This window comes from Cucurbita pepo, chromosome 5, assembly GCF_057944985.1.
Source record: "Cucurbita pepo subsp. pepo isolate OVF chromosome 5, ASM5794498v1, whole genome shotgun sequence".
Lineage (NCBI taxonomy): Eukaryota > Viridiplantae > Streptophyta > Magnoliopsida > Cucurbitales > Cucurbitaceae > Cucurbita > Cucurbita pepo.
The window spans coordinates 3,359,783-3,371,413 of NC_141802.1; the positions used below are offsets into that span (position 1 = coordinate 3,359,783).

General features: G+C 36.5%; 2 protein-coding genes across 2 annotated transcripts; both read right to left on the reverse strand.

Moving 5' to 3' along the window:
• Positions 1 to 209: 209 nt before the first annotated feature.
• Positions 210 to 3,895, reverse strand: LOC111794562 (ABC transporter A family protein). The gene is made up of 2 exons (XM_087123682.1): positions 3,618 to 3,895; positions 210 to 621 (listed from the first exon to the last, which is right to left on the reverse strand). Exons 1-2 carry the CDS (start codon positions 3,738 to 3,740, stop codon positions 526 to 528), a joined length of 219 nt encoding a protein of 72 aa, XP_086979808.1. The 5' UTR covers positions 3,741 to 3,895; the 3' UTR covers positions 210 to 525.
• Positions 3,896 to 4,679: 784 nt separating this feature from the next.
• On the reverse strand, positions 4,680 to 11,371 carry LOC111795329 (uncharacterized; the record flags this gene model as incomplete). Its single annotated transcript, XM_023677672.2, has 16 exons — positions 4,680 to 4,978; positions 5,329 to 5,361; positions 5,488 to 5,999; positions 6,104 to 6,202; positions 6,307 to 6,618; positions 6,703 to 6,828; positions 6,916 to 7,119; positions 7,207 to 7,419; positions 7,643 to 7,900; positions 8,255 to 8,434; positions 9,106 to 9,217; positions 9,443 to 9,498; positions 9,594 to 9,692; positions 9,960 to 10,196; positions 10,271 to 10,321; positions 11,009 to 11,371. Coding segments are annotated over 16 exons (2,856 nt in total), but the record flags the coding sequence as incomplete, so codon positions are not given.
• Positions 11,372 to 11,631: the final 260 nt, after the last annotated feature.

The window sequence follows — 11,631 nt, forward strand, 5'->3', positions numbered from 1 at the left end:
GAACAATGAACTTCCAACTTTCTTTGATATGAACAATGAACGTATACGTGTATCGAGATAAAATTGAAAAAATTTGTAAACATTAGTCCTAAAACATAAGAAAAACTTCCTAATTTCATATGTTATGAGGTTAAAACAAATTGGATTAAGTTGTAACAATTATATAGTTCATTTTACAAAATTCAAGGGCTTAATGATTAAAACTCTGGTGACAAAAATGAAAAAATATGTATATTTAGAAACTGAATTTCTGCTTCCCAGAAATCTCATATAATGATTTCTCATCAAACTCATACCCAAGTCTTACATGAGCAGGGTAACATCATAGCAACATAGCTACCAGCATGGAACAAGCCTAAATCTGATACCAACAAACAAAGATCATACAGGAAATAAACAAATCTTGCAAGCAAAACTTAAACATCTTTTTTGATGAGCAGACAAAGCAGACCAGTTTATTATTATTGTTCATAAGTTCTTTATGTTTCCTTCAGACTATCCTGGCTTGGCCCCTCCAGTGTGTGTCTATTCCGCTCTTTGAACATGTTGGGGACCGTCATTCTGGTTCAGTTTTTCCAGTGCTGAAATTCTACTCTCCAGAGAATCATGCAGCCCTCCCATCTGAATAACCATTAGGAAACACAATAAGTTATCATGAATCACGACCTAGCCCCCCCCTCGCTTTCGTCCCTCCCTCTCAACAGATAATCCGATAGGCGATAGAAACATGGAGAAAGATCTTAACTAGTTTGGGACTTCGACATGGAAGAAACTATGGACAGAAAAATGGCAATGATGCATCGTTATAAACGAGCAGGTGAGCTGACTTATGAACGCAAGTTTCAAACACGTATCAACTTCTTTCAGGCTCCAAGGGCTCATCACTATTGAGAGTAGACATGGAGATTTAATTTCATTTGTGTGCTTGATTCTCAATGAAAATGAACTGTCATTCTCTAATTCGTTTGATTCAGCTATATATCATATAGTTAGTTCGACTTCATCGAGCAGAAATTTGACTGGTAAACTTAACTGAATCTTGCATTTCAAAACATCAACGGCAATTCCATTAATCTGAAGGTGAGAATCAAATATGAATACACTCCTTTATCATCTTTAAGAAACTTGAAATAAGATTTTGCAAACAATATTTAAGAAAGTATGAACATCAGGAAAAGCAACCAAACAAGAGAGAAAGGAAACAAAGTTGTACTTGGAAGATAATAAAATTTAAAAGACCATTTATTTGCCACTGGTAAGAGTACCATAAATTATTTAGGGAAAGAAGCCTAAAAAATGCACAAGTTTTCTTTAAGAAACATACGTCTAAATATGAAGGTTTAATAATTAACATACTGCTATATATAATTTAATTTGAATGAATTTGAACTTCCTCAGTAGACTCTTAGATAAAGGGATTGGCATATGAGTTGGAGGGCCTTCTTTAATCCTCCTTAGATAGAGGTTTCTTTAAGCTGAGGTTGACAAGGAGGTGCAAGACATTGCTGTTAGACTGGCTGTTCTGAAGGTGAGTGGCCCCTGCTTTATTTAGGTACACTGCTTGAAGAGTCGGAGACGATATCCTAAGAAGTTTTCTCGAATCCAGCAATTAGGTGTAGAAAAGGCTATAGAAGAGGAAAACCCCCTGCATTCCAAAGGTGGATGCTAAACTTTGCTCCACAATTTGGCATCTATTGTATCTCAAATACTATCTCTTTTTAAAATCCCTCTTAATGATGAGTGGTTAGGAAAAAAGATGAGACTTTTTTATAGATTCGGACAGATTTACCGGGGGAACGCCGTTTAGTGAATCAGAATGTCGTTTCAAGTGACAGAGGTGGAGGATTTGGGATGGGCAATCTTGTAACAAGGAAAGGCTTTGGTTTCTAGATGACATGGAGATTCAATTGGAAACTGCTTCTTTGTGTGTGTTTGTGTGTGTCACCATCCTCAGAAGCGTGCTCCACCATTCACCAACCAACCGCACCGGACAGCTACATTTTTTCTAATTCCAAAAGTGGACATCAGGTTACCGGCTCCAGTTAACATCCTCTATCAAATGCTTCCTGGATACAAATGAAGCCTTCCGCTACACCAGCTTTCCTGAGAAACTTCATCTAAAGAACATGATCATGGATATCATGCTCAACACTTACTCTGAAAAAGGGATCAACCCGTTCTCATGCTCCCATTCCAGGCTCCAATCTTTTATCTCCCTCAAAATTTCATATAACCAGAATCTTAAACTCTTGTACAGTCTTCACATGCGCATACTAAACATCGATGCTTCGAAACTTCTACTCTCTTTGATTCACACATCCTTCAACCTCTCAATAGTCAATAACTTCAAAATGGAAACTGGTGTCTAAGCTATCCACAGTTGACACTAGGATATTTAAGAACCGAAACAGGGAGCCTAGAGAGGTTTTGAGTCCATGGACTCACTGCTAAGTCGATGAACTCCCATACTACCAAAACCTTAAACTCCTACCCTGTCTTCCAGCTAAGCTCGCTTATATTCATCAACTTCAAAATGGAGACTGCTGTCTAACATAACGACATTTGACAATCAAGAAATTCATGAGATATTTAGTTTCTCAATAGGAGGCCTTAAAGAGGTCTCAAGTCCATGAACACACCGCTAAATCAATGTGCCTTATCTATCCAAAAGAGAAAAAATCAAGGCCAAATCACAAGTTTAATCTATAAACTTTCATAGTTATATCGAGTAGGTCTATAAACTTTCAATTTCACGTCTGATAGGTTTTTGAATTCCTAAAGTGTGTAATAAATGTGTGCATCAAAAGTGGGTAGCTAAACTAAAACAAATGTGGGCATCAATCAAGCAAAATGAGACCTAAAGGATAATTACAATAAGTCTTAATGACCGAAGCCATAAGAGAGACATGGAACCAACCAAGGCTGCACACGTCTTCCTTAGACCTCAAACAACATTAAAGTTCTACGTGTTGAGGATTATTGGGAATGAGTCCCACGGTTAATTTAGTGGAAGATCATGGGTTTATTAGTGAGGAATACTATCTCCATTGGTATGAGGCCTAAATACTCTACAAAATTGCACAAACTCCCATAAGCAACACAATGGTGGTTCTGTTTCACACACATGTCAATACGATCATCAAGTCTACACAGCCAATCAAGTACATTAATTTTGTTGAAATGCATAGTTTCCATTACGGCAAGCTCTTCTTCATCTTCCTCTTCTGTAATTTTTTTTTTTTTCTTATTGAGCCAGGAAAGGAAAATTTCAGCAACAATCTAGCAACAAGTCGCCCAAAATCGACGAATACCGCTGTAGCGATCAGTTCACATCAAATTAATTTTATCCACCGACAACGAAACCCCTAATTTTCCTTTTTCTCCATTAATCTATCGCACAGAGACGAGGCATTAAACAAGCATCGAATACAAATCTGTATTTCCGCCTCTGCTATTTCAAAGCTAGCTCGATTATCCAAAACGAAAACTAAATCTCAAATAAATTCAATCAGGAAAAAAAAAAAAAAAAAAAAAAAAAACTACAAATGAAGCTCCCAAATCGAATGCAAGAAAAGTAATTCACGAAACTCGCAACATAAATATGAAAATCCAAATACCTTTTGCGAAATGGAGTCGTAGGCAATCTTGTAATCTCTTCGAAGAATGTAAAACCCCAGAGACGATGCAACCGCTGCTCCGGCGAAGAAGGAAGCCAATCTCACTCTCAGGATGTAACCCATCTCTACCACCACGCCCTTCTGCTTCGTTTCTGTTCCCTCCCGTATTCTCTTCTCTGCAAACACAAATTGTAAAAGAAATTTTAGGGTAAATACTAATTTCTACTTTGATTCATTGATCAAAGTTTCAAACTTTTTACTCCAAATAATATTGAGCTGAAAAATATTTATCCAAATTCTAATATTTAAGGATGGTTCGTTGGATAATCCACGAAGTTGACGATTTGATTTTTGGACTATTTAATTGTTTAACTTAAATATATATAATAATTATCATGGCTGCCCCATTCTTTGCCTAAATTTCACTTATGCATTTAACTTCAAAATGTATTTAATAATTTTTTTTGAATTTTTAATATTTTATCCGATGGATAATTAAATTTTTTTAAAAAAATATTACAAATTAAGAATTTATTAAACACAAATTAGAAATTTATATATTATTTAATGAACTTTTTGTTCTTAGTTTTTGGAAATGTATAACTTTTTACTATATAAAAACGTTATTATATTTTACATAACAAAATGGTAAAATCATAGCCATTTTATCTTCTTAAATTTATAATTACATTCTTTTAAATTGTGTATCTAAATGGAGTTAAAATGTAAATCAATTGAATACTCAAACATTTTTTTATCTTAGTCTTTGAAGACAACCCTTTTCTCGTCATCTATATTCGACTTGACACAAGCAATTTATGCAAAATGTTAGCTTGAATTGCAACTTGCTAGAGATTAGATCATTTTATTTGCTAGCATATGTTTTCAGACCAAAAATTGTTACATAAGATGATCCATTCGAGTATAATTTAGTGGATAAAAACTGTCTCGTCATACAAGACATCCAACCACTTCAAAAGCAAGTCCAGTTTACATAAAGTATAGATAAGAAAGCCAAAAACCATTAGGAATTTGACGAATCGAGACCATGGCGAACGAGTATGAACTATCAGATTCACAGTTATAATCATATAATATCAGAATGAGAGATCTGAGAGTCCGTGTCATTAAGAACACACACTAAAAATAGCCCCGAAATTGAAAAAAAAAATACCAAAAAAAAAAAAAAAAAAAAGATAAAAGGAGAAAAAAATCAGATGACAAGTCCGATCGGGGAAATTACAGATAACTGATCATTCAAATCGGGATGATTTTCTTGGTTAAACGTCTCGGAATTATCTGATCCTTCCCTCCAGGGCCCCCAGTAAGCCATTAAGATTATAGCATATTTCATACATTCTCTGGAAAATCCAAAACAGAACAAGGGAATCCTTCATGAATATCATCAACTAGAAACGTAGCCTAAGGACAAGAATAGAAACTATTGGACCAAAAGAGTTCGAAGAGGAGATGCTAATGCCCAGGAGAGGGATGCATAATAGATTGTCAATTCAGATCAATCAATCAATCAAAACAAGGAACAATGCTAATTCTTATGAACAATGAAAAACAGTTGAGCAGCTTAACAAAAAGAATAAATAAATGAAGAAATTCATCAATTGCATTTTCAACATGACTAAAAGTGAATATTGCATAAAAAAGAAAGATTAGGCAAACCCAACTAAAATTTCAATATAACAAGAGTACTTACTATCTTCTTGAAGGCAACGAAGCAGCCGCCATCCTGTCATAGTACATACAAATTGAGCTCGTTAAACTCTATGTTCAACCAACCACTCATGATAAAGGGTATTGAGCAAAAGGATATTTTGAGCGTAGCGTTCACAAGCTAAATGGTTTAGAATAATACCTGCCCTGATGTTTCCCAGAAAAATTGACACTAGACCTCCCATCAGTTGAAGGTAAGCTTTGATTGCTCCCGCTTGATGTTCTATCATGAGCAGCCCCATTTTCAAACTCCAAAAACACAGATGATTCACCAGGCTTGGCTTCTGAGACATTCAGTTCACGACTATCCTTTGATCTAGTAAAAAGTTTCACATTCAATAGACCTCCACCGGCGGCCGAATGAAAACCATTTTTAGGTTGATTCTTCATTAGTGTGCCCTGTGGAGAATCCTTAGCCATATTTGTAGTAAGGACAGAAGTCTTCTCGGCTTTCATGTTTTTTGAATCAGTAGATATAATCCTCTTTGACCGATTAGTATGTGCCATTGGAGTCATAGCAACAGAAGGCAAATATGATGAATAGTGAGATGAAGCTGCAGCTGCAGCGGCAACCTTAGCAAAAGCTGCTGTAGCTGCTATTGTCTTCTGTGCTCCTTCTCGAAGCTGAATATAATCGCCCTCAATCACAAATAACTGATCACCAATAAAAAAGAAAAAACTTTGTAACTGTTTACAGCCATACACACTGCCAGAAATACAAAATCATTTAATGTGCATCAAGTTCTGGAGAATCTCACTTCAGGATGACCAGCTACGAAGTCTTCAAGCTTACCATACTTCTTCGCATAATCATGCCAGTGTAAAGGTGCAAGCATCTTGCATAGCCTATTTGGTAGCTGTATTCGAAAGGACAAATAACTTAAGTTAATAAAAACGCCAACAATATATTATTTCCTAAAAGTATAATGGCCACTATGATGACAGTGTCAATAAAACTCACTGTTAAACTTATTTGAATTCTACCACCGGCTGGAATAGTTCGAACAATACAAGCTAATAATGCTCTTTCATCAAGAAGGGCGGTTTCTGAGGCCTTCTCCACCATTATTGGAATGTTCGGCCCAGACGAAACAAAAGCTTCAGATACAACAGCCCCAGATCCAGAGGCATTGTTGATAACCACGTCACTGATGTTTACATTGTGAATGGGAGAAGAATCAGAGGTTAACGTACTGACAGCAGGACTTAATTTTCCCCCATTTAACCCTTGCTCCTCCAGTACTTGACCACCTGCACACAAATCAATTTGATCCTGGGCCAAACGAAGTATAGCTTAAGTTAATTCTTGAATCAAATAAGCAATCACCAAAGGGGGGGGAAAACGCAAAATGTACACCTTTTCATTGTTGTGTTGAATAGAAGCAGAACCAATCCTTAGAGCATCATGAAATTGAGAGGCAACATGTTGCAAGCTCGTATCGGGTTGGGGGGCCACTTGATATCCTCTATCCACTGACTCAAGCTAAAAAAATATATCTATTGTCAGCAAACAAGGCTAAAGAAATCATATGATTAATTAATCGTTTGAAGTTTAAAATATTCAAAAGACCTGTGTTTCTCCAGAAGATGATGAAAGCACTGAATCAGGTTCTCTTCTCTTGCTGGTATGAACATCCAGATAATCTGGTTCAAGAGCTTGCCCATTAGCAGTCATCTCGTAGGGATAATTAGTATTTGATGTCATTATGTTTTGAGCATTTTGAGAAGACTGAAGCTCATTCTGAACAGATATGTTGGAACCCTCTGAAACAATCTTGAGAAGATGCATAATATTTAATTTTTTTTTCCTACGATATAAAAATGAAGAAAAAAAAACCAAAATACATCAATTGTCACACACCTGTTTAGTCTGCCACGGTTGGATGGATGATACAGCTGGTAATGACGAGAAATGCGCCATGTGAGATTGAGGAACTGGGGATGGTACAGAATGAGGAACCCCTGGTTGATGGATCAAAAAAGGATGCAAGGCAGCCATCTGCCCAGGAGTAAGGTAGGGTGGCATCCCAAGTAGAGATGATGGCGCCATTGGAACACCGGATACATGGTCACTCTAGCAACAAAGACAGATCAGCCATATTATTACAGAAGTCATCAGTGTCTATTTAGGTGAATATGGTAACTGCAACAGGAGTGGGATGGGGGTTCAAAATTACTTTTGCCTTCATTTTTTATTGATCTATTTTGGAAGTGTTCACCATAAGGTAGTAAGTAACCATGATAAGTCACAAACAACAAAATCAATAGCAGGACGGAGGAAGGACACGTAATCCCACCTGGATAGATGAATTGCCAGTCAAATTAAAAGATGGAACATTTTCTGCATTCCCATTTGACAGTGCCCCATTATTTCCATTTGAAGCAGCTCCACCTAATTGGTTATTATTTGTTTGCCCATATTGCGATACATCTTTAGAATTTGTCTGAGATATATTTGACTCCTCATTGTAAGTCCCACTTCTTTCCCTTGCATCAGCCAACTCGAGTTGGAGTTGTTGCAACGAATGCATGTGAAGCCTTTCCATCTCTGCAAACTAATATTTTAAAATGAAAATAACAACATTAACAACGACAACAATAAACTTAAAAGGAAAAGGAATACAACAATATCAGAAAATATATGAATATGGTATTAGAATAATTAAATAAACAGCCAACATGCGTTGTGTTCCTCAATTTGAATCAAAATATTATAAAATATGAAATTTGATATTGCAGAATCTAATAAACAGGCCGGAATGGGAAAATCTGGAAACGCAAAAACAAAATAATTCATAGATTTGACAACAAAACAAAATGTTTTTGATTATCCAAGAAACGGAAAAGGAAGTCATAATTGTAAGCCTGTAAGCTATAATTCTTAAATCACAAAGCCAAAGAGAACCAACCTGCCGCTGGCAACCAAGCCATAGCTGGTTATACTGCTCCTTTCGTTCACGCAATTCAGCTTGTAAGGAATGATTTGTAGTCGATTGCAAAGCATCCATTTCCTGGACACGAGCAATCCAAGCATGGGCTTCCCTCAATTGTTCATCTTTGTACAAAAGGGTTTCTTGAGCAATCCTATGCTGAATAATAGGGACCATAAGATCTTTATGAAGTTATATAGTTGCGATCTAAACATGCAAAACCATATGACGATATCAGGGGGAAACTATTACCAACAAACGAAAATCATGTCTGGCAGAAATCAAATTAATGCATAGCAATATGCCTTGCCAGTATGAATGAAGTAACAACCAAATCATTTCTTAAAAAACTTTGGACAAGGCTCGATCCATAATCTACACTATTGCCCCTCTTAGAAATTTCAAGGCTAATGAAACTCAGAAATTTCTAACAGGAAAACCAGAACATTAAACAAAAATCACTCTCGGGTCATATAATAAAAGAGCCTATATTAGCAGAACGAAAATAAAATGTTCTATAGATAAAATTCATAAAGATGATAAAACGCACCAAGAATGTATAGAGAGAGAGAGAGAGAGAGAGAGAGAGAGAGAGAGAGAAGAAGAAGAAGAAGAAGAAGAAGAAAACAAATACTAAACCTCAATTTAATCCTATACCTCCAAGGTGTTTACTTAATCACCATCCATCAAAAGGAAATGAATAGAAAAAACTCTTACAGTTTTTTGATCACACAATACCTTAAAAGGAAGTTTAAAGAGGATTGGTGAAAAGGAAGAAAGCAGATATAAATACAAATTTATTTCCAATTTAACCAGGAGAAACAACAAACCTGCTCCTGTAACTCAAGAAACTGCCGCTCTTTCTCATGGATGTGTTCTTGGAGTTCATGCATTTGTTTCATTTGTTGAGCTCTTTCAGCCTCAGAGTGATCGCGTTCTCTCCTACAGAGAAGGTACTTCTAATTTCTCAACTTTAAAACTCATTATGGAAGCATGATAATAGAAGAAATGCCATTATAGCAGAGCCAACAAAAATGCACATTGTGACTAATTGAACAGTAATAAAATTACTTTACTTTAAGTATGTGTTAGTGTAGCAAAAAATGTAAAATCAATGGCACGAGAATGGAAACATTGTAGGAGATCGACATCTACACAAAATGCAACCTGTAAGTTGCTATTTCTTTATCTTGTTCGCGAAGAAGATCATCCTTGGCCCAAGCCTGTGAAAAAATTATAGAATAAGAGAATAAAAAAAAAAATTCCATGTTGAACATTCTTAGGCTAACAAATCAAGCATGAGGAAAAAACAGCAGACCGCTTCACTGTCCAATTTAATTGATTGCAACTCCCTGTCTTTATCTTCTAATTTCCTTTCCAATTCATGAATAGCCTGGTCTCTTTCACATAGTTGGTCCTGTACAACCACAAAATGCCTCGTTTAAGTGTCAAAGTAGTCGTGATCTAATAATAATGGTAGTAGTAATCAATTCAAAAATAAACTAAGCCATTAATTGCCGATTATAAGTACTATGTACAAGCCAATTAACAATACAACTTGCAAAGGAATTTTTGAACCACATATGATATAGAAGATTAATATGCAGCGAAAAATCAAATATAATAACTTAATAATAGTTTCATCAGACAATTGTCCAAGCATCTAGTTGTAAAAAGTAAAAACCTGCATCTTGAAGGCAGCACTATTGTGTTCTTTCATTTGAGCATCAAACCTCTTTCGCATTTCCAATATTTCTGATCTTGCAATAACTTGAGCTCTAAGTTCAATCTCCATCTGTTGCAGATCCTCTCTCTGTCTAGTGACATCATTGAGCCGTTGCTGCAAAATATCATTATCTGAATTCCCATCAATTGAAATTGAAGAGAAGTCAACATTAAGGGGTTCCCTTCCCTGCTGCACCTTGACATAGAGCACATCATCTTCACCAGAATGATTCATGAGGTTCTATGATTCCAATACCAGAACCTTCTTACCTCATATATGGTCCTTTCATCTGATTGTGTCAACTTTGATCGTTCCATTTCCTGCACAACATATAAGCTTCAATAAAACTAATAAAGGTTATAACTCACGCATGAGGCTCCATATGATTGAACGTAAGTTTAGAAATTGGTGAAGGACATGAGCTAACTCCAGTATGCTTGGGGTGGAGGCTAAAGATGAATGCAATGTTCAATCAAATCTGAAAGAAGCCAATCAATGAGGGAAATGAGATCATCTGCACCCTACCACTCTATTAGAGGAACGCCATTCTATCAATATGACGATACCTATCGACATCAAACATGCTAGAGTACCTCTCCGGCCTAATTATCAAAAGAATTTTTTAAGTTCCGATAGTTTCATAGTAACAGACTGGAAGGTTTCTCATATTCTTCAGTCATCCATTCGAATTAAGAACTTAAAACTTAAAACTAAATACGTAATGAGCACGACAGTACTCCCATTTTCCGAGCAGGAAGCAATAGCATACGTAAAACTCTAGTTCTACTTCCAGACCTGACAATGCATAAGCTCAAAACACAAAACAAAAGACTACGATGAACGAGAGGCAGCAAAAATATAGTGATTATCAGTAAAGGCGTTTAACAGAACCAGTAAACAGATAAGATATTAAGATAAACAAGAGGAACGCTGCTGTCCTTGATTCCGATTAGTGCAGAAACCAAAAAGGCAATGCAAGAGACCATTAAATATGCGGAAAGCCCTACCTCACCGGCGGCATCTCGAGCGGAGTGATTGTCAGCAACGGCTCGCCATTCCTGGCGGGAGAGCTGGGAAGACTGCATCGCGAGAGAAGCACCACGCACTGCGGCCGTGGCTTCCTTGACAAGATTAAACAAAAAAGGCGCGTCAATGCTCCAAATCAGTGTCTCTCGGCCTCTGGGAATGTCCAGAAACCCTAGCTCCGGCGGGGTCCGAACAAACCCCAGGAAAGGGAGAAGGTATGATGGGGAGGAGACGAGCGATTGGGAATCAGGCAGTGGCAGATTTAGAGAGGAGGAGACAGTGTAAGAGAACGCGCGAGAAGAAAGGAAGGAAGGTGGGCGATAACTCGGAGGGGTCAATTTATTTTAGGGGTTTTTTACGAATTTTCAATTCTTTATGGGTCAAATTGCAATTTTCAAAAAATACAGGTGCACCAATAATGCTTCGTTATTAGTCCTCCGCTTATTCTAAATTTTTTATTTTTTTGTTTAAATTATTAATTTTTTTCTTTTAAATCATAAAATTTAAAATTTAATAATTAGTATTGTATTTTAAGCTCATAGTGTGTTCGTGTTTTATTTTAAGCTCTTAGATTATCAAACCAAAATACAGAATTTCGTTTCGA

What these genes read in the sequence shown, in the direction of transcription:
- LOC111794562 (XM_087123682.1), bottom strand. Translation starts at nt 3,740, where the DNA reads ATGGGTTACATCCTGAGAGTGAGATTGGCTTCCTTCTTCGCCGGAGCA. An exon ending in ACGACTCCATTTCGCAAAAG is followed by an intron (nt 622 to 3,617) that starts GTATTTGGATTT and finishes ATGGTTATTCAG; the next exon opens with ATGGGAGGGCTGCATGATTC.